This window comes from Argopecten irradians, unplaced genomic scaffold, assembly GCF_041381155.1.
Source record: "Argopecten irradians isolate NY unplaced genomic scaffold, Ai_NY scaffold_0186, whole genome shotgun sequence".
NCBI classification, from domain to species: domain Eukaryota; kingdom Metazoa; phylum Mollusca; class Bivalvia; order Pectinida; family Pectinidae; genus Argopecten; species Argopecten irradians.
In genome coordinates this window covers 39,061-63,288 of record NW_027187653.1, presented here as the reverse complement: position 1 = coordinate 63,288, position 24,228 = coordinate 39,061, and the positions used below count along the sequence as shown (strand labels likewise).

The window sequence follows — 24,228 nt, the reverse complement described above, 5'->3', positions numbered from 1 at the left end:
TATAGGTCACGGCTTGTTTGTCGTGGACCTCTCCCCCACTTTATTTAGTGGCGGTGAACCTTCTGGGATGACATTTATAATGTGCTTGCCTCCAGATTCATATGGCGGGTCCTCGACAAACGTGTATATTCTGCACTTATTGATAGTGCTTATTGACATTGGTTGCACTTATTGATAGTGCTTATTGACATTGATTACACTTATTGATAGTGTTTATTGACATTTTATTGATAGTTCTTCATTGATACCAGTTGCACTTATTGATAGTGCTTATTGACATTGATGCTTATTGATAGTGCTTATTGACATTGAGTGAACTTATTGATAGTGCTTATTGACATTGAGTGAACTTATTGATAGTGCTTATTGACATTGAGTGACTTATTGATAGTGCTTATTGACATTGGTTGCACTTATTGATAGTGCTTATTGCATTGATTACACTTATTGATAGTGTTTATTGACATTTTATTGATAGTTCTTCATTGATACCAGTTGCACTTATTGATAGTGGCATTGAGTGAACTTATTGATTGTGCTTATTGACATTGAGTGAACTTATTGATAGTGCTTATTGACATTGAGTGCACTTATTGATAGTGCTTATTGGCATTGAGTGCACTTATTGATAGTGCTTATTGGCATTGAGTGCACTTATTGATAGTGCTTATTGGCATTAGTGCACTTATTATAGTGCATTATTGGCATTGAGTACACTTATTGATAGTGCTTATTGACATTGAGTACACTTATTGATAGTGCTTATTAACATCTTTTGCAGTCATTGCTAGAGATTATTGGAATTGTTTGCACTTATTGATTGTGCTTTATATTCACATTGTTTGCCTTTATTTGAAAAGAAAATGAATATTATATTAATTATGTGATTGGAATTAATTTGAAAAATTTAAGTAAATGCCTAAGGGCGAATTCTACATTTAGAGAGTAATTTAACTTTTATTGATTAAAGTAACTAAATTTCTTTCGATCAAGGAACTTTATGACTTTTGAATAAATTTTGGTCAAAAAGAAACAACGTGATGTTTAAAGTTGTATGGTCTATCACTTTCGCTCTTTTTGTCATAGTAAAAACTGTATAGGTGCTATACACATTTTTCTCCGTTTGTCCGAGGTTTAAACTTTCTAATTTTACCACTTTTTATTAAGTTGCAGCACTGGAAGTATTTTAATAATAGAAGTAAAAAAATCTTTTTAACGTGTACACGTAAAAAATAGGCTCGAACATCGTCGCGACAATCTCGAAGTAACACGAGAGTTGTGAAAACAAGAGAAGTGTCAACAATTTTTCGTAAACAAAACACGTGGTCGACCATAGCAGACTGGATCTACAAAGAACATAATGCTCGCACTTGTCAATTTTTTGACACACAATATTGAATTACGGCAATGTGTGAATTAGATGTTTCAAATACTCGCACTGTGGACATAAACCAGCACGATTTGCTCATATTAGCCAGAAGGAAAACGTAAACAAACACGTGTGCGCTTACGCTAGTTACCTGGATCACCACGTGCAGGACGTGTGGACATCACGTGATACGATTCGGAATTCCGACAAAACCCGAAGGTACTGAATATGGCGGAGATTGAAGGCGTTTTATTCACAACCAGGAATATATGATCCCTAGATTTCGGCTCTTTTATAAACTGACATATGGTCTTGGGGAGCTAAATCATCAAGTTACATGTCCATATTCAATTATCAAATGTTAAAACGACATATCGTTACAGCGAAAATTACAAGAAATACAACTTTAACATAATGGAGTGAATGCTGGTATCCTCATTCATCTCTATTGACTTCTTGGAATATTAAATTTTTGTGATGTTGCCAATTACACCCATTGATGGGGCGGTGCATCAAATAAAGCCGTGGCCTTAAGCGCAGTATGTGTTTCTGTTATCTTTAATAAATCACTCTCCATCTCTTTTCTTATATCAATTGTATATTTTACATGATGTCATTTGTACTTATGGACCGTAAGGTCCACGGAATAAAATGAATTGAATTGACATAATGATGATAAGTCAAGTTGCCGGTATCTGTGGTGATAATTACCGGGATTGGTAGTAGTAATCATAGATAAGGGATTAAAGGGTAGGCCAAATTGTCCACATGATATATACATAGTTATGTAGGTATAGTAGGAAGAGTTACCTGGATTGCCTTACATAGAAAAGAAATAAAGCGAAATAAAACAAAAAGCAAGAAACAATCCATTTTGTAAGCAACTATATGCATCTAAATTAATAGAAGAATGTTCTAAATTTACTTAATAAATATTTTATTAAAATAGTTTAACCGAAGTCTTTCATAACCATGCTAAGATATATGTTTAAAATATGATTATTTAGAAAGATCGATTTCTGTTGCTATATAATATGAAGCAAACATTCTGGTGGTGTGTATTTGTTAGCTTTCAAACACAGGTGCACAATGTACCAACGTGTAATCAAAGCTCCCCTAAACCCCTATTGGCCTTCCCCTAGTTATACCTGACACAAATGGAGATTGTACAGTGTACTAATACTACACTTACATTTACGTTTGTTTCCTTTCAAACTCCTGGACAAGGGGTTACTATATACCATTGGTGTAATATCAACATGATATCGCGTCAGTGATAGTAACCCCTGGAGTGTCGAGGGTGGTTTTCGACTTGATACTCTTACGTTGTTAGGTGTATGAGAGGTCTCTACTAAGATTTTGATATGAGAGTTCCTTGTTGTCGGGAGAGGTAACACGTGAGCTTGAGGAAGGATGGTTAATGGAGGAAAGGTTGAGTGTGAGAGGCATGCGATGTTGATGTGTAGAACAAAATGACTGTCGTATAGACTACGTTTTAAAGTAATGCAAGATGTCATTGCATCTAATATCAATGTTGACTATTTTGTCTTATTTTCAACATCTCATTCTTAAAAATCAATTGATGGTCGTGATATACATTAAAATCGATGTACTTTCTTTCAATTTACAGCAAGATAATCAATCAACTATCACTTATTATTATTTAATGTACTTGTTCAAAGTTTCAAAATATGTTTAGTTTTAAATATGAACGTGATATATTTGACTTATTTGTCCCCATAGTTACCAGTGTTGGAATAGGTGTCTATAGAAGTTGTCACAAAACAAACTTAAAAAAAAATATTTTTAATTGTTTACGATGAAAGCTAATATACTTTATTGTAAAACGATAATCCAGGAAAAAATGACGAGCTTGCCAGGATTTGAACCTGGAATCTTCTGATCCGTAGTCAGACGCGTTTTTTTTATCTTAAAAATATGATTTTAATTTCCCAGACATAGGGCCGCAGGGGTAGGGGCCCCTGGGGTTCCTCACATTGCAAGCACTACAATCTATTCAACATAAAATTAATACAGGCATCAACAAGATAAAATATCAATATTAAAATATCACAGTTGAGACATCATATGTCAGTAAGCTAAATATCACAGACATTGTACAAACAATGAAATCATTGAAAAACTAGTAGAAACTATACCGTATAAAAAGTATCAGACGCGTTATCCATTGCGCCACAAGTCCTATTACAACGACATGAGATGGTCTTATAACATGAGATGGTTTCAATGTTTACTGATACTAATGTCAAATAATCCTTGTTTACCCATTAATATCACCAATTTTTATATCCCAATTAAATAACACCTCACACGTATGCATAGTTCGTCTATGTGATTTTTAGTGTGTTATGAATCGTATGTCGTCGATACTTTACCCCCCCCCCCCTCCCGAAACTTTTTGTGATATCTCTTTATGTATAAGAAAACGTATGACATACTGATAGTAAGTCCAGTTGCCGCTATCGGTGGTAATAATTACAGGGATTGGTAGTAGTAATCATAGGTAAGGGGATTTACTTTAGATTATCCAAATGATATATATATATATAGTGACGTAGGTATAATGGGAAGAGTTACCGGGATTGTCTTTATTGAGAAATAAATTAAAATAAAACAAAAACAATCCATTTTGTAGGCAATACATCTTAATTAATTGATGAATGTTCTAAATTTGCTTAATACTATTATTTTGTTAAAATAAGTTAAACATAAGCCTTATAATAATATAATAATATTAAGATATATATTTAGCTTGCCAGAATTCGAACCTAGAATCTTCTGATCCGTAGTCAGACGTTATTATCCATTGCGCTGCGCCACAAGCCCCATTACCATTGGGCAACACGGGCTTATAAAATGAGGCTTGTTTCAAAGTTTACTTAACTTGGTCATATCATCTTTTTTAATTATCATTTTTTTATTTGATATCAGTAATGTTTATTTTACACTACATTTAGACCTCACACGTATTTAAGTGTTCTTCTGTGTGGTGTTTTATGTGTATTATGATTTCGTGTCTCGTCAATATATTTTGTGAGTTAGGTCTCTATGTACAAGAAAATTATAAGAAAAATCATATTAGAACAAGACATACGGCTGCAATACGGAGACCATCCTTACAGAGACAAAGTAGTGTGAAATCACTGGTAACGGAACTAACTGTATATGGAGTCTACAATAAGTCGAGTCCTAAAAATTGATATACCCAGGTAAAAAATAACGATGCTGTGCCAGGATACGAACCTGGAATATATCTTAGCCGTAGTCAGGAGAACGCTATATCCTATGTCGCACAAGTGCCCCGAAGTGTGTTCCCAATTACTTGACAGTGCACGGTCTCGTCGTCTTTACATAAATATGTGATTTAGCAGTTACCAAGTTAGTCAATACGCCAGGCTTATTTTTCTTATAGCTGGACAATCGCAATAGGTAATATTAAAACTATTCGATATAGAGATCAAAAAAAAAGCTTTCAAAAGACGTGTAAATGCCCTTGTATATAGATTATCGTTTACAAGGAAGTTTATGGCCATTTTTGTTATAGGCCAAATATTTACCAGAGTCGGAATATGTTATTATAAAGTTGGACGTATGAGTAGAAAAAAAATGACAGTCGTATAGACATACATTTTTTAAAATAGCTAAAAATGTCATTATATATAATATTAAAGTTCGATATTTGGCTCTCTTTTCAACATCATTTTATTTTAGATCGAGTAATTGTCATGAGGTACATAAAAAATCAACGTGCTTTCTTACGATTTACGCCTAAGATATTTAATTAATTAGCTCTTATGTATTATTTTTTATTTATACAACGCTTTAATGCGTTTGGTAAATGTTTCAATATATGTTTAGTTTTAAACATGAACGCGATATATTTGACTTATTTGACCACATAGCTACCAGTGTTGGAGTAGGTTTCTATAAAAGTTGTCACAAAACAAACTTTTAGAACAGGTTTATTTGTTTAATTACAATGAAATCTAATATATTTTATTATAAAAATAAAGTGATAAGCCAGGAAAACTGACGAGCTTGCCAGGATTCGAACCTGGAATCTTCTGATCCGTAGTCAGACGCGGTTTTTTTTAAGGATAAAAATAATTTTATTTTTCCCGTCAATAGGGCCCCGGGGGGTTGGGTCCCCCGAGGTTCCTCACAAAACAAACAAATAAAAATAATCATAGAAGCATCTGCACTAATACTGTAAATACTGTAAATACAGGCAATACATAATCATAGGACTCACAACTTCGTAAATAGTTTTTAAAAAATAGTAGTCAGACGCGTTATCCATTGGGCCACAAGCCCTATTACAACGACATGAGAAGGTCTTATAACATGAGATGGTTTCAACAATGTTGACTGATACTAATGTCAAATTGTCCTTGTTTACCCTTTAATATCATCAACTTTGATAGCACAATTAAATAAACACCTCACACGTATTCATAGTTCTTCTGTCTGATTTTAAGTGTGTTATGAATCGTATGTCGTCGATACTTAAGCCCCCCCCCCTCCCAAAACTTTTTGTGATATCTTTGTATGTACGAGAAAACGTAGGACATACTGATAGTAAGTCCAGTTGCCGCTATCGGTGGTAATATAGATAAGGGGATTTACTTTAGATTATCCAAATGATATATATATATGTGACGTAGGTATAATGGGAAGAGTTACCGGGATTGTCTTTATCAAGAAAGAAAATAAATCGAAATAATAAAAAAAACAATCCATTTTGTAGGCAACTATATACATCTAAATTAATTGATGAATGTTCTAAATTTACTTAATTCTATTTTTCTGTTAAAAAAGTTAAACATAAGGTTTTAAAAATAATACTAAGATATATATTTAAAAATATGAATATTTAGAAAGATAGATTTCTGTTGATATATAATATGAAGCAAGCATTCTGGTGGCGTGTATTTGTCCGCTTTCAAACACAGGTGCACAATGTACCAACGTGTAATCAAAGCTCCCCTAAACCCCTATTGGCCTTCCCCTAGTTTTACCTGACACAAATAGAGATTGTTACAGTGTACTAATACTACACTTACATTTACGTTTGTTTCCTTTCAAACTCTATATACCATTGGTGTAAATATCAACATGATATTGCGTCAGTGATAGTAACCCCTGGAGTGTCGAGGGTGGTTTTCGACTTGATTCTCTTACGTTGTTAGGTGTAGGAGAGGTCTCTACTAAGATTTTGATGTGTGAGTTCCTAGTTGTCGGGAGAGGTAACACGTAAGTTTGAGGGAGGATGGGTGATGGAGGAGAGGTTCAGCGTAAAAGATATCTGGTGCAGACAGTAGAATAAAATGACAGTCGTATAGACTATGTTTCAAAGTAATTAACGATGCAATTTCATCTAATATTAATGTTGCATATTGATTCTTATTTTCAACATCCGTTTCTTTAAAATTAATTGATTTTCATGACATACATAAAAAACCAATGTACTTTCTTACAATCTACAGCAAGATAATATATCAATTTGCATGTATTATTATTTATTTGTCCATCGCTTTAATGTATTTGGTCAGCGTTACACAATATGCTAGTTTTAAACATAAACTCGATATATTTCACTTATTTGTCCACGTAGTTACCAGTGTTTAAAAAGCTAACAATAAAAGTTGTCACAAAACAAACTTTTTGAACTGGTTTTAATTGTTTACGATGAAAGCTAATATACTTTATTCTAAAATGATAAGCCAGTAAAAATTACGAGCTTACCAGAATTCGAACCTAGAATCTTCTGATCCGTAGTCAGACGCATTATCCATTGCGCTGCGCCACAAGCCCCATTACCATTGGGCAACACGGGCTTATAAAATGAGGCTTGTTTCAAAGTTTACTTAAATTGGTCATATCATCTTTTTCAATTATCATTTTATTATTTGATATCAGTAATGTTTATATTACACTACATTTAGACCTCACACGTATTTAAGTTTCTTCTGTGTGGTGTTTTATGTGTATTATGATTCGTGTCTCGTCAATACTTTTTGTGAGTTAGCTCGCTATGAAGAAGAAAACATAATGAAATCATTTAAACAAGACATACTGCTGCTATCGGAGACGATCATTACAGAGACTAATTAGTGATCACTGGTAATGGAACTAACTGTAAATAGTCTACTATGAGCTAGTCTAAAATGATAACCCAGGTAAAATAAACGAGCTTGCCAGGATTCGAACCTGGAATCTTCTGATCCGTAGTCAGACGCGTTATCCATTGCGCCACAAGCCCTATTCCAACGTAATGAGAGGAGCTGAACATAAGATTGTTTAAATGTTTACTGACACTATAATGTCCAATTGTCCTTGTTTACTCTTTTATATTACCGATTTTGATATCTTAATAAATTTAGACCTCAAACGTATTCAGAGTTCCTCCGTCTGATTTTTAAGTGTATTACGAATCGTATGTCGTCGATACTTTTACCTCCTGAAACTTTTTGTGATATCTCTCTATGTACAAAACAAACGTATGACATACAAAATATCCTACGAGAGAATAGATTGTGTATATGTTGTGATTTAAATGAACTTGAAGATGAATATCACTTTCTATTACAATGTCCATTTTATGTTGATTTACGCCAAAAGTATATTAAGAAATATTATTACAGAAGACCAAGTGTTTTTAAATAAGTTAAATTATTAAGCGTTAACGACGTTAAAGAATTACAAAATACTGGTTAATTTATTCATTCTGCTTTTAAGAAAAGGTCAGAAAAGTTAAAAAGTTGAGACATTTGGCTGGAAATTTATATCTATTATATAATAAGATTTATTGTGTAACAAATAAATCAATTTATTAAAGGAGCAAGAATTTCATTCAGTTTCGATGGAATGTTAAGTTGTGCAGGTTTGGGGCCATAATATTCGTTACAGCCGGTGTGTGTCATTTCTACCGGAAGTAGTAGCATTTAGTATAACGCGTTCTCTCTCAGTAAGCATGCGCGGTGAACACTTCCTTCTTCGTCGCGGCTTGAACAAATCTGCAAGGAAAAATTTTCAAGAAAGGTTTTCGTAAGTATTGTTGGTAAGGTATCAAGTTATCGTTGCAATTTTTACATACTTTAGAAACCTGATGATACTGAGATGATTGTCTAGCGGTCTCGGAGTTCGATGTTTTGAGTCAAGTGTGATTACGCTGGATTTTTAATTTCGGGTGCCGGAGACAGCATGGAGTAGCGATGTGAATCAATGGCCGACTAAACGACCTCTCTTGTAACAAAGTTATTAACGTGTTTTTTAGTAATTAGTATAATAAATAGCTATCAAATACAATTTTAATAAAAAACGAATATTTCATCAAAGATAATTATGCTTGATTACGAACCACATTTAAAAAAATTATATTGTCTATTATTGTTTTGGGATCTGAATAGGCATAAATAATGTGGTGTCTATGGCACGGATAATGTATTGAATTATATGTGTTTTTATGAGATCTACAGATAATCAGCATGCCCAGGGCGAAAGGTATTAACCCACGGTCAAAGAGGGCGAGGCCATACCGTTCAACAGTGTCGGTACCATCTACCATAGAGGAACCATTGACGACACCTGTACCTCATCATGCAAGCCTTTCCGGAGATCAACCCGACCAGGTTCCAATTGCAAGCTCAAGGAGGTTATCACATGCAGCCTCGCTGACCCCAACACCCTCGCCAGCTCCAGCACCGGAACAAGTCCAGAACACAGTCTCTGGAGATCTAGGTATGGATCTTGCTGATTTTGATTCCCCCCTTTCTACGGTTAGTGTATCATCATGTCTAGGTGAGAATATTCATCAAACACTGAAAGAAAAGATCTGGAAAAATGAATACATAGAATTAGGGGCCTTACTTGATCCAGAATCACTGTCAGCTGTTAGGCAGAATTTGGTATTAGGAAATGGGGCATTACAAGTCAAATCTACCCAAAGTAAACGAAAAATTAACAATATAGAAGAGTGGACAAGGGCATTTCTCATTTTTACCAGTGTTATTTTATGCAAATGCCCAGAAAGACACCAAGAGTTCCTCAAATATATGAGTATTGTTAGGTTTGCAGCTGAGCATTTTGAGGGTGTTGGTTGGAGGAATTATGATATTCAGTTTCGGTTAAAAACAAGTGCGCACTCCTATGCGGTCTTCTGAATTATGGCAGCTTTTGGTGTCTGGTGCACCGAGGAGTATTCAAACACCTAACCCTTCCCTTAGTAGCAAATGTTACAGCTTCAATTATCAAGGGCAGTGTAGGAGAAATAATTGCCAATATCTACACACCTGCATCAAGTGTAATGGTGCTCATCCAGCATGTCGCTGTGGGTTTAATGCAAATCCGCAACATCAGTATAGTAGTCCAGGGAATTTTAGGTTCCAAGGGCAAGGCATAAGTGGGAATAATCCAAATTTTCGTTATTACAACCCCACAGATTCACAGGGCAAGATCAGCAGCAAGGCAATACCAGACCCAAAGGTCAAAATATGGGACCTAGGGGCAACCCCAATTAGGTTACACCCTCTTAAGGTTCACTTGGAGAATTGCCCATTGAGGGTTGAGGGTGCAGAGTTAGCAAAAGGTTTTGAATTTGGTTTTCGCTTAGAATATTTAGGAACCCGTATTTCTTTGGATTGTACTAATCTTAAATCAGCAGTAGACCACCAAGCAGCTTTGGCTGAGAAAATTGAATCGGAGGTTAGGTTAGGAAGAGTAGCAGGTCCTTTCGTTGACAAGCCTTTAAATAACTTGCGCCTTTCCCCGGTGGGTGTTGTTCCTAAAAAGTCTGGAGAATGGAGAATGATAACTCACTTATCTTATCCGGAGAACTATAGTGTTAATGATTTCATTGATTTTGACAAAGCATCTGTCAAATTTACTTCATTTGATAAAGCAGTAGAAATGATACAAAAACTGGGAAAGGGGGCCTTGTTAGAAAAAAAGGATATAAAATCTGCTTTTAGGTTACTCCCAATTCACCCTGGTGATTTCGATCTTTTGGGTTTTCGTTTTAAGGGACAGTATTATATAGATAAATGTTTGCCTATGGGCTGTAGCATTTCTTGTGCATTGTTTGAAAAGTTCTCTTCTTTTTTGGAATGGTTAGTGTGTGAAAAATCTAATTCAAAATGTATAGAGCATTATTTGGATGATTTTCTTTTTGCTGGCAGGAAAGACACAACAAATTGCCTAGAATCTATGAACACTTTTGATCAGGTGTGTAATGAGTTGGGTGTTCCATTAGCTCCAGACAAATGTGAGGGTCCTACAACTTGTTTGACATTTTTAGGTCTAGATATTGATACAGAGGAGATGTTAATCAAGGTTCCATTAGAAAAAATAGTGTCGCTAGTAAACTTAATCGAGAGTTTTTTGAACAGGTCGAAAGTCAGTTTAAAAGATATGCAGTCTTTGACAGGAAAGGTAGCATTTTGTACAAGAGCAATTCCTGGTGCTCGAGCTTTTTGTAGGAGACTTTACGAGTCCATGTCATGTGCATCTAAACCTTTTCACTACATTAGGCTCACTCTGGCTTTGAAGGAGGACTTGGAAGTGTTATTGCAGTTTTTCTCCTCATTTAATGGGGTGTGTTTTATACCAGACAAGGATTGGACAACAAACACAACATTGGAGTTGTATACAGATAGTGCAGGTAACCCAGACTTGGGGTGTGCTGCAATATATCAAAATCAGTGGGTTTGTTTGCAATGGCCTTTTGCTTGGAGAAAATTTGATTTGATCCGAGACATCACTTTTCTAGAGCTTGTTCCAATTACACTAGCAATGGTCATTTGGGGGGGGGGGAACAGTTTAAGAATAAGAAGGTGATTTTCCATTGTGATAATCAAGCACTGGTAGAAATACTGAACAAAAAGACTTCTAAGTCAAACAGGGTGATGAAATTGATTCGGCCTCTAGTATTAACATCCTTGAAGAGTAACATTCAGTTTAAATCTATTCATGTTCAGGGGCTACACAATTCTATTGCTGATGCACTGTCGCGATTTCACTTTCAGAAGTTTCGAAAACTGGCGCCACATGCCGAGGCATATCCTTGTGTAATTCATCAGGAGTTCTGGAGAATTTTCGATCTGAATTCCATTGTTTAATTAACTCATCTATTTCAAGTAACACCAGGTCAACTTATGACAATGCGCTGAATGCATTTAATCAGTTTAGGAAAACTGTTAATTATCCATTAGTTTGGCCTCCACCAGTGCATCATATCATAAATTTTGTACTACACCTGTCAAGCACCAATACAGCATGCTCAACAGTTAAGACTAACTTGGGAGGTTTGAGTTTTTTTCATGAAGCTTAGCAATAGTACTGACCATACAAGCAATTTCATTGTGAGAAAACTGGTTATAGGTATGCAAAAGCGTAGAGGGTCCAAGGATTGTCGTGCCCCAATAACCGTAGAAATGTTGATGTCTTTCCCAAACTCTCTTAAATATGTCTGTTCGTCAATTTTTGAAGCAAAACTTTTTTCAGCTGCCTTTTTGTTAGCCTTTCATGGTCTACTCAGAGTAGGGGAACTTGCAGTAACTAGGTTCAATAGATCAAAAGTGGTGCAGTTTAATGATGTCGAGCTGCCTGGTACCCATATTCAATTAACCCTTAAATATTCCAAAACTGATCAGATGGGTCATTCAGTCACTCTATCAATACCTAGAGCAGCTTCTGCTGTTATTTGTCCAGTGCAGGCTTTGACAAGGTATATGATTGTACGTCCAAAAATTCAGGGTTCACTTTTCATCCACATGGACCACTCGCCTCTCTCCCGCTACCAATTTAGTTCAGTACTAAAGAAATCGTTGGAGTTTGGGGGGTTTATTTGTAGCAATATCAAAACTCATTCCTTCAGAATAGGGGGGGGGGCTACTCGGGCAGCTATGGTAGGTTATAGTGAGCAAGAAATCCAGAATATGGGAAAGTGGAAATCATTAGCTTATAAAAGTTATGTTAGACCATCTAGGATAACTCTTCCAAGGTTGCAATAAAAAAAACAAAACAAAACAAAACTTGCATTCACACAAGTGTAAAGTTTTTTCAGGGAGGAAGGTCAAAGTATTTTTGGTTGGCTCCTCAATAGTAAGGAGAGCATATTATAACTCTTTGCATCGACCAGGAGGGAGTCAGCTCTGTCTGGATAGTCGTGGATATAACTTACATTGGCGGGGACAGGGTGGCATGACTCTTGATAATCTAGCCTTTCATGTGGAAGAATTATAGAAGTTGAATGGCACACCTGATATACTATTCATACATTGTGGAGGTAATGCTATTGGTCAAGGTGGTACTCTGTTTGAAATATGTGAGCTAGTTAAAGGAACTTTGAGGTTCATAAAAGAATCTTTGCCAGACACCCTGTTAATATGGTTGCAGATTTTACCACGTTACAATTGGAGGAGTGAATTTAATTTGGACTGTAATAATATAGCCAGGTTAAGGGTAAACCGAGCTGCTGCCAATACCACCTTGCACGAGCTTGGCGGGTGTTATGTAACATACCCTGAAATTTCTTTGAGTTCTCCAGAAATGTTTTTGCCTGATGGAGTACATTTAAGTGATTTGGGAAACAATTTTCTTAAACTATATCCAAGGGGCTATAGATAAACTTACTTATACTGTACTTACTACAGCGAAATTTACCCCTGAGTTAGAAATAGGGCAATATAGGTCACGGCTTGTTTGTCGTGGATCTCTCCCCCACTTTATTTAGTGGCGGTGAACCTTCTGGGATGACATTTATAATGTGCTTGCCTCCAGGTTCATATGGCGGGTCCTCGACAAACGTGTATATTCTGCACTTATTGATAGTGCTTATTGACATTGATTACACTTATTGATAGTGTTTATTGACATTTTATTGATAGTTCTTCATTGATACCAGTTGCACTTATTGATAGTGCTTATTGACATTGAGTGAACTTATTGATAGTGCTTATTGGCATTGAGTGCACTTATTGATAGTGCTTATTGACATTGAGTGCACTTATTGATAGTGCTTATTGACATTGAGTGCACTTATTGATAGTGCTTATTGACATTGAGTGCACTTATTGATAGTGCTTATTGACATTGGTTGCACTTATTGATAGTGCTTATTGACATTGATTACACTTATTGATAGTGCTTATTGACATTTTATTGATAGTTCTTCATTGATACCAGTTGCACTTATTGATAGTGCTTATTGACATTGAGTGCACTTATTGATAGTGCTTATTGGCATTGAGTGCACTTATTGATAGTGCTTATTGACATTGAGTGCACTTATTGATAGTGCTTGTTGCCATTGAGTGCACTTATTGATAGTGCTTATTGACATTTTATTGACAGTTCTTCATTGATACCAGTTGCACTTATTGATAGTGCTTATTGACATTGAGTGAACTTATTGATAGTGCTTATTGACATTGAGTGCACTTATTGATAGTTCTTATCGACATTGAGTGCACTTATTGATAGTTCTTATCGACATTGAGTGCACTTATTGATAGTGCTTATTGGCATTGAGTGCACTTATTGATAGTGCTTATTGACATTTTATTGATAGTTCTTCATTGATACCAGTTGCACTTATTGATAGTGCTTATTGACATTGAGTGCACTTATTGATAGTGCTTATTGGCATTGAGTGCACTTATTGATAGTGCTTATTGGCATTGAGTGCACTTATTGATAGTGCTTATTGACATTGAGTGCACTTATTGATAGTGCTTATTGGCATTGAGTGAACTTATTGATAGTGCTTATTGACATTGAGTGAACTTATTGATAGTGCTGATTGTCATTGAGTGAACTTATTGATAGTGCTTATTGACATTGAGTTAACTTATTGATAGTGCTTATTGACATTGTTACACTTATTGATAGTGCTTATTGACATTGAGTACACTTATTGATAGTGCTTGTTGCCATTGAGTGAACTTATTGATAGTGCTTATTGACATTGAGTGCACTTATTGATAGTGCTTGTTGCCATTGAGTGCACTTATTGATAGTGCTTGTTGCAATTGAGTGCACTTATTGATAGTGCTTGTTGCCATTGAGTGCACTTATTGATAGTGCTTGTTGCCATTGAGTGCACTTATTGATAGTGCTTGTTGCCATTGAGTGCACTTATTGATAGTGCTTATTGACATTGAGTACACTTATTAATAGTGCTTATTGACATTGAGTACACTTATTGATAGTGCTTATTGACATTGAGTGCACTTATTGATAGTGCTTGTTGCCATTGAGTGCACTTATTGATAGTGCTTGTTGCCATTGAGTACACTTATTGATAGTGCTTATTGACATTGAGTACACTTATTGATAGTGCTTATTAACATCTTTTGCAGTCATTGATAGAGTTTATTGAAATTGTTTGCACTCATTGATAGTGCTTTATATTCACATTGTTTGCCTTTATTTGAAAAGAAAATGAATATTATATTAATTATGTGATTGGAATTAATTTGAAAAATTTAAGTAAATGCCTAAGGGCGAATTCTACATTTAGAGAGTAATTTAACTTTTATTGATTAAAGTAACTAAATTCCTTTCGATCAAGGAACTTTATGACTTTTGAATAAATTTTGGTCAAAAAGAAACAATGTGATGTTTAAAGTTGTATGGTCTATCACTTTCGCTCTTTATATTTCAACATATTTTATTAATAACAAATATTAAAGGGATCTGACAACAGGCAAGCCTATATAAGTCATCTCCCGTCCCGGAGGTTACATTGCATACATATTTACATACATAAATAGACAATATTACAGGATTAATGTAAGTGAATATATACATATAAACAATCACATACATACCCCTCTCTCACACACATACACACACATAGTGTAGCTTTACTCAGATTCATCGATTAAAGATATAAGATTAAACTTACATCAAGAAGATTAGCATATGATATTCATAAATAAGTATATTTATAGTAAGTATATGACTAAATAACAAATTTAACAGGATAGCTAGGATTAATTGAATCTGTTAGTGGCAGAGATATAATTAGTCACATTAGAAAGGATGAATTGATTCTCTTCAATAGATAATTGGGTATCACCAGATGTTAATAGTTTAGAAGAGATATGATTGAAATGATTAGCAATGTTAGTAATAAAGTGTCTGGAGTCAGTAAAAAGAGGACAGAAGAAAAAATAGTGATCAGCATTTTCACAAGCAGCGCCACAGGAACAAGCAGGGTCATCAATAAGGTGGTCTTTATATTTGTCAAAGTTTAGATTGCTCGCATTATTACGTAATTGACATAGTATTATATTAAGTTTTCTTGGATTACAGGAGGTGAAGTTAACAGCATTACTATTAGAGTGTGTTTGAGTTTTATTTAAATTCTTTTTAAAAGTACTAAGAGTAGGGGATGAGGTAATAGAATGGTCAAGATTATTCCATAGGCGCATTGTATCGGGAAAGAAACTACGGTCATAGGTGCATGTTCTGGATGGAGGAATATTAAAGAATCTATTAGTGCGAAGTCGGTGAGTAACATTATTATTAATATAGGGTTCAATAGTGTGATATAGATAGTCAGCCGTTAAGTGATTTATTATTTTGTACATTAAAATGAGTTTATGTCTATTACGTCTATCTTTTAATTTTTCAAACCCAGATTCATAATATAATATTTGATGAGACGTTCCACTTCTGAGGCCAGTAATAATTTTTATTGCATCAATTTGGACAGATTCAAGAAGTTTTTCGTCTCCAATATTACAGTTATCCCACACAGAAGAGGCATATTCTAAGATGGGGCGGATGAAAGAGAGATATAAAGATTCCAACGATTTCCTGTCAATTTTGTGTTTAAGCATGCGCAAGATATTAAGTCTTTTACAAGCAGTATCATATATATATTTAATAAGATCACCCCAGCTTCCATTTGAGTTAAAAATAACACCAAGATGTTTGTTGGAAAACATGTTCATTAATTATTTGATTATTAAAGATAAGTGGTGGATGGTATCTCTTTTTCCTTGAAACAGATAAAGCAACAGTTTTCTGTGGATTAAAATGAATTTTCCAAAGTTTAGCCCAATTATAAATGGATTCTAAGTCATCGTTGAGATCATTAGCTGGGGTAATAACATCTTCATCAACTATAACATAAAGTGATGTATCATCAGCAAAAAGTTTTACATTAGTATTAATTTCATGAGTGATGTCATTAATAAAAAGAAGAAAAAGGAAAGGACCAAGAACAGAGCCTTGGGGAACACCAGCAGAAATGGATTTAAAATTGGACATATAACCTTCAAAGATAACTCGTTGTTTCCTGTCAGATAAATAGCTCTCAAACCATTTGTAAAGATTGCCAGAAATACCATATTTTTTAAGTTTATAAAGAAGTCCTTTGTGCCATACCCTATCAAAAGCCTTACTAATATCGCAAAAGACTAATCTAATATCTTTACCATTATCTAAGTTTTTGGAAATTACATCATAAATAGAAATAAGTTGATTGACAGTTGAATCCCTACGTTGAAATCCAGACTGATTCTCACTTATGATATGATGTTTCGTTACAAAGTTAAATACATATTTAAAAATATTTTTTTCTAATAATTTACTTAAACAGGAAGTAATAGCAATAGGTCTGTAGTTACTGGGATCATCAACAGAACCTTTACCTTTATAAATAGCAGTAACATTTGAGGATTTCCAAGAGTGTGGTACCTTACCAGTTAAAATAGTTTTCTGAAAAAGTAATTTCAGAGGTGTAAATATAGAAGGTGCAAGATTTTTTATTATTGTAGGAGAAACATTATCAGGTCCAGCAGGCTTGTTAAGTTTTATTAGGTTAATTTGATCTAAGATATCTTGATCAGTAATGTTGATATTGGAAAAATTAAGGTGACTAAGGGGAGGTAAGTCAGGATCAGAATCATCAACTTCAGCTGTGGAATTTGAAATAGAACAGAAGAAGTTATTTAATGCCTCTGCTTTGTCCATAGGATGAATAATTATATTACCACCAATTTTAAAAGGTTGTGAAGAAGAAGACTTATTAGAGAAGTTACTAATAGACTTGGCAATACGCCACCATTTGCCAGGCGGAATTGACTTGTCAGATAGGGTATTTTGTAATTTATTTAAATAGTTTTGTTTTGCCTGTCTTATCATATCAATAACATCATTACGTGCAATCCTAAATCTGAGCCAGTCATTCTCCCTATTAGTAGATCTTGCTTTCTTATGTAATCTATTTTTAACCCTCAAATTTCTTCTTATTTCCTGGGTCATCCATGGTTTATCATTAGGACGAATTCTAATTACTTTGACAGGAATATGCAAGGCGGCTAAACTATGGATTTTATCAATTGTAAGATTATTAATATCATCAACATTATCATTAGGGTCAATTAGAGCCTGCCAGTCAACTGACGAAAGAGAGCGATTCATTTCAGTCCAATTAGCTTCATTGAACTTATGGATAGTACGTTTATACGACTTCTCTTTAAAAGTTTTAAAACAAACATTGATACTGATTGGACAATGGTCACTACACAGTGGTGATAATATTTCAGAACTCTGTATAATGTTAGGATTGTTTACATAAAATATATCAATGCAGGAGGCAGAAGTTGGAGTTACTCTGGTTGCAGAATTTATTAAACTGTGAAGCTGGTACTTAGAAAGGATACGAGTAAGATGAGAGGTAGGAGAAAGGGACAGCATGTCTTGGTTAATGTCACCAGTAATTATCAAGTTACAGTTCTCATTAGACAGGGTATCTATTAAGGTATCAAACTGGTTCCAGTATTCAGCGGGTGAGTTAGGTTGTCTATAGATACAGCACAGAAGAAATTTTTTATTAGCTGTTTTTAGTTCAAGTACCAGAGTTTCTAAGTTGACAGACTCAAGATCAGATCTACGAACAGCATGTACATTGTTTTTAGTGTATATAATAATACCACCACCAGGTCTATCAGTTCTATTCACATCTGAAAAGGGTGGGATGAGACTTAAGGTGCAGATCTTTATCATTGATTGAATTATTAAGGTGAGATTCTGTAAAACAGAGAATATCAGTATCTAAATACTCACTTTCAATTAAGTCAAGTTTATTACGAATAGAACGAACATTTAGATGAAGAATAGACAGATTTCCAGTTAAATACCTATCATTGTTAATGTGGTTAGGACCAGGGTTAACATGGATATCACCTGCTGATAATAATACCAGTAACAAAATACATAAGCAGTAGCTGGTATTATCAATTATAATGGAATATAAATAAGTACATGTACGAACACTGAGTAAAGGTACACTTTCAAACCATACATTCTTATACTTGTAGCTATGAAGAACATTGCTAAATTGAGAGAACATTCACAACAACTTATGACAAGGAAAAATAAGCGAAAAAGAGGGGAAAAAAATAAATAAAGACAAAGAAAAAAAAAAACAACAACACAACAACAAAAGATAAGGCAAAAAACACACAAAAAAAAAAAAAAAAAAAAAAGTCAAAGCACAAAAGTTCAAACAATATGAAGTACAAATCCTTAAACAGGATTAAACACTATGGAGTTAATTAATTAATGGCATTAGATTTAAACTTAACAATAGCTAATGATAGATGAATTGATGATGCACATGTAGGAAACATTTGGAACATACGCATTAAATGTTGTAAACAGTTTCAGAAATATACCAAGAATACAGTTAGGCCTATTACAAATTGCCTTTATTGTAGTTATAATTTACTGAAGTCATATAATTTATATGGCTATAGAGGTACGTAGGTAGAGGTCTTGTCATTTCATTTGACATGGTCAAATAATGGAAAATGAACTCGCTGATATGACTAATTTATACAATTGATATAATTATTATCAGTGTACGAGCAGAAAAATTCATATGGTGATGAGAAAGATTGGTCTGATAATTATTTTAGGTATAAAATCATGATTCAGAAAATAGCATGTAAGTATATATCAATTAATATATATCAGTATATGTATATAGTGAGGAACTATGATAATAGACTAGTAACAGTTGAAATGTATACGTACTTTAAAGTAACATCAGTCACACATCTCTACGTTGGCGCGCTAGTTAGATTACGGTAATAGAGACTGTGCACCCGGAGTCAGAATATGTAAACAGCAAAGCTGTGCATTGGCCTTATAAACATATGTAAACAAGTCCTGATGATTAGGATAGTAAAACTTTAGCTCACGATATAAAACATGAAGCCTATAGAAGGCAGAGAACATGCACATAGGCCTACAAACAGAATAACAGTTCCTGGATGACAGGTCTATCCTTCTATTGTGGCACAAAAACTAGGTCACTGATGTAAACAATCGAGCATCTGATTGACACAGATGGCTAGATAATCTAGAAGAAGAAAAAAATCATTCATATAAGGCACGGATTCAGTATGCATTAGTAAGAAAATAGACTAACATATTAACAAATGATCTTATATAATCTAAGAAACAACATCTATCATAAATATGTAATTAATGACTCAGAAGAGAAACAATCAATGGTATGTTTATCAAACCGTCTGGTTAGAGATTATTGAACACGAGCACGTGCTTGTCAGAACGTAGAAAGTCACAAGCGATCACGGATGAATCTAGGTGAAAATCATGTACCTAGGAGTAAGTCACCAAAAGTCACAGGTTATAATAGCATGTACACTACTTGACGGCGGCTGCTACAGGTGTACCATCAGTGCCACGAGTAACAGATAGAGTTAGTGGATTAATGGAGCGCGGAGTACTGTACGAAATTGGAGATTGGAGTCCAGGAGATGAGTTGGATGTAGAGCCTGGGGCACCGGCTGGGGCGAAGGATCGAGGAGCTTCGTCAGAGTTCAGAGGAAATAAGGCGTCCAACTGTTCAATAGTTGTTAATTTGTGGTTCTTATCGCTTAGATCTCGGACAATGATGGAGCCATCCTTAGTAAAGGCTTTGTGGGCCACACGATCTCGTACCAGACCTCGAGCTTTAGCAAAAACTCTGGCTCGCTGAGCAGTGAGTGCCTCATTTATGAAGATGCGAGGAGTGTCAGTATTATGATGCGAAGGTTTGAGCTGGAAACGCGCATCATAGACTTGAGCTCTAGTCCTGTAGGAGTTAAATCTAATAATAATGTCTCTAGGACGATTGGAGGAGCGTCGGAAGCTATCAACTCGATGGGATCGTGAGATGTCCTGATATGAGAGCGGGATGTTCAGTTTATCTTTGAACAAATTTATAAGTAAGTCATCTGTATTCTCACCACTTTGTTCAGGAATGCCTGCAACTTTAAGACAAGTGCGCCTACTGTACTGTTCCAAGTCATCGACACGACGGGTTAAGTGTGATAGCTGTTCAAGGAGCGGTTTAGTTGCGTCCTTCACAGTATTAGGAATATCCAGTTTAGCATGGATGCTTTTACAGAAAAGGGAGTTGTTGAGCAGTTTATCTATGAGTTTGTCCATGCTTTCACTATTATCAATGGATGTTATGGAGTCGTAAATCTCACTGACCTGCTCATCGTCCTGGCGTTGTCGTTTAGCTTGTTGATTGTCGTGGTTACCTCGACGAGAATTAGATCTAGTGTTGGAGTTCTTTCCCATGATAACCGGAATTAACGGAGTCAGACACAGTCAGGACAGCAAATAAAAGTAAGCTAATAGTTCTAAGTTCACAATCAAGATACACGGAGAGACAAGGTGAGTCCAAGGTGAGTCCAGGGTGAGACACAAGCCAGGAGTGAGTGGTTTTCACGGAGAAGATTATTCTAACATCGTTTCAAGCGACAAAAACCCACTTGAGGAGACTTCGAGATAATGAAGTTTTAAAGAGTTAATAAATTTAGTTTGAAAATGACTCCATAGTGTTGTTGTTTGTAAATATATTTACATTATAGAGGAGCAGCTGGAAAAGTACAACCAACCAGGACCGGAACCGGAAGGAATATATCTCGCTCTTTTTGTCATAGTAAAAACTGTATAGGTGCTATACACATTTTTCTCCGTTTGTCCGAGGTTTAAACTTTCTAATTTTACCACTTTTTATTAAGTTGCAGCACTGGAAGTATTTTAATAATAGAAGTAAAAAAATCTTTTTAACGTGTACACGTAAAAAATAGGCTCGAACATCGTCGCGACAATCTCGAAGTAACACGAGAGTTGTGAAACCAAGAGAAATGTCAACAATTTTTCGTAAACAAAACACGTGGTCGACCATAGCAGACTGGATCTACAAAGAACATAATGCTCGCACATTACAATTTTTTTACACACAATATTGAATTACGGCAATGTGTGAATTAGATGTTTCAAATACTCGCACTGTGGACATAAACCAGCACGATTTGCTCATATTAGCCAGAAGGAAAACGTAAACAAACACATGTGCGCTTACGCTAGTTACCTGGATCACCACGTGCAGGACGTGTGGACATCAGTCACGTGATACGATTCGGAATTCCGACAAAACCCGAAGGTACTGAATATGGCGGAGATTGAAGGCGTTTTATTCACAACCAGGAATATATGATCTCTAGATTTCGGCTCTTTTTATCAACTGACATATGGTCTTGGGGAGCTAAATCATCAAGTTACATGTCCATATTCAATTATCAAATGTTAAAACGACATATCGTTACAGCGAAAATTACAAGAAATACAACTTTAACATAATGGAGTGAATGCTGGTATCCTCATTCATCTCTATTCACTTCTTGGAATATTAAGAATTTTTTGTGATGTTGCCAATTACACCCATTGATGGGGCGGTGCATCAAATAAAGCCGTGGCCTTAATCGCAGTATGCGTTTCTGTTATCTTTAATAAATCACTCTCCATCTCTTTTTCTTATATCAATTGTATATTTTACATGATGTCCATTTGTACTTATGGACCGTAAGGTCCGCGGAATAAAATGAATTGAATTAACATAATGATGATAAGTCAAGTTGCCGGTATCTGTGGTGATAATTACCGGGATTGGTAGTAGTAATCATAGATAAGGGATTAAAGGGTAGGCCAAATTGTCCACATGATATATATACATAGTTATGTAGGTATAGTAAGAAGAGTTACCTGGATTGCCTTACATAGAAAAGAAATAAAGCGAAATAAAACAAAAAGCAAGAAACAATCCATTTTGTAAGCAATTATATGCATCTAAATTAATAGAAGAATGTTCTAAATTTACTTAATAAATATTTTATTAAAATAGTTTAACCGAAGTCTTTCATAACCATGCTAAGATATATGTTTAAAATATGATTATTTAGAAAGATCGATTTCTGTTGCTATATAATATGAAGCAAACATTCTGGTGGTGTGTATTTGTTAGCTTTCAAACACAGGTGCACAATGTACCAACGTGTAATCAAAGCTCCCCTAAAGCCCTATTGGCCTTCCCTAGTTATACCTGACACAAATGGAGAATTGTACAATGTACTAATACTACACTTACATTTACGTTTGTTTCCCTTGAAACTCCTGGACAAGGGGTTACTATATACCATTGGTGTAATATATCAACATGATATAGCGTCAGTGATAGTAACCCCTGGATTGTCGAGGGTGGTTTTCGACTTGATACTCTTAAGTTGTTAGGTGTATGAGAGGTTTCTTCTACTAAGATTTTGATATGAGAGTTCCTTGTTGTCGGGAGAGGTAACACGTGAGCTTGAGGAAGGATGGTTGATGGAGGAAAGGTTGAGTGTGAGAGGCATGCGATGTTGATGTGTAGAACAAAATGACTGTCGTATAGACTCCGTTTATCAAAGTAATGCAGATGTCATTGGAGCATCTAAATATCAATGATTGACTATTTTGTCTTTCATCGTTTCAACATCATCTAATATCGGGTTAAATAAGATCATTTTGATCAGGTTGGCGACAACCTGACCTTTCAATACGCTTTAAAAACTATACGGGAGAAGAAAGTAACCGAGCTTGCCATGATTCTCAATTTACAAGCAAGATAAATCAATCAACTATCACTTATATATTATTTAATGTACTTGTTCAAACGTTTCAACAAATATGTTTAGTTTTAAATATGAACGTGATATGTTTGACTTATTTTGTCCCCATAGTTACCAGTGTGTTGGAATAGGTGTCTATAGAAGTTGTCACAAAACAAACTTAAAAAATGTTTTTAATTGTTTACGATGAAAGCTAATATACTTTATGTGTTAAAACGATAATCCAGGAAAAATGACGAGCTTGCCAGGATTTGAACCTGGAATCTTCTGATCCGTAGTCAGACGCGTTTTTTTTTATCTTAAAAATATGATTTTAATTTCCCAGACATAGGGCCGCAGGGGTTGGGGCCCCTGGGGTTCCTCACATTGCAAGCACTACAATCTATTCAACATAAAATTAATACAGGCATCAACAAGATAAAATATCAATATTAAAATATCACAGTTGTGACATCATAATGTCAGTAAGCTAAATATCACAGACATTGTACAAACAATGAAATCATTGAAAAAACTAGTAGAAACTATACCGTATAAACGTAGTCAGACGCGTTATCCATTGCGCCACAAGCCCTATTACAACGACATGAGATGGTCTTATAACATGAGATGGTTTCAATGTTTACTGATACTAATGTCAAATAATCCTTGTTTACCATTAATATCACCAATTTTTTATATCCCAATAAAATAACACCCTCACACGTATGCATAGTTCTTCTATGTGATTTTTAGTGTGTTATGAATCGTATATCGTCGATACTTTACCCCCCCCCCCTCCCCCCCTCCCGAAACTTTTTGTGATATCTCTTTATGTATAAGAAAACGTATGACATACTGATAGTAAGTCCAGTTGCC

The 24,228-nt window shown here is 35.0% G+C and overlaps 1 protein-coding gene, 1 non-coding gene and 1 pseudogene across 2 annotated transcripts; 1 reads left to right on the top strand and 2 right to left on the bottom strand.

Annotated features, from left to right (window-relative positions):
* Window positions 1-7,579: 7,579 nt before the first annotated feature.
* Window positions 7,580-7,652, bottom strand: Trnar-acg (transfer RNA arginine (anticodon ACG)). Its single transcript has one exon. It is a non-coding gene; the product is annotated as a tRNA-Arg (tRNA).
* A 2,887-nt stretch (window positions 7,653-10,539) lies between these two features.
* LOC138312011 (uncharacterized) lies at window positions 10,540-11,524 on the top strand (annotated as a pseudogene).
* An 8,485-nt stretch (window positions 11,525-20,009) lies between these two features.
* On the bottom strand, window positions 20,010-21,197 carry LOC138312014 (uncharacterized). Its single transcript, XM_069253108.1, has one exon. The coding sequence runs from the start codon at window positions 20,999-21,001 to the stop codon at window positions 20,078-20,080; it is 924 nt and encodes a 307-aa protein (XP_069109209.1). The 5' UTR covers window positions 21,002-21,197; the 3' UTR covers window positions 20,010-20,077.
* Window positions 21,198-24,228: the final 3,031 nt, after the last annotated feature.

Coding starts and splice junctions, on each gene's coding strand:
- LOC138312014 (XM_069253108.1), bottom strand. CDS start 21,001: ATGGGAAAGAACTCCAACACTAGATCTAATTCTCGTCGAGGTAACCAC.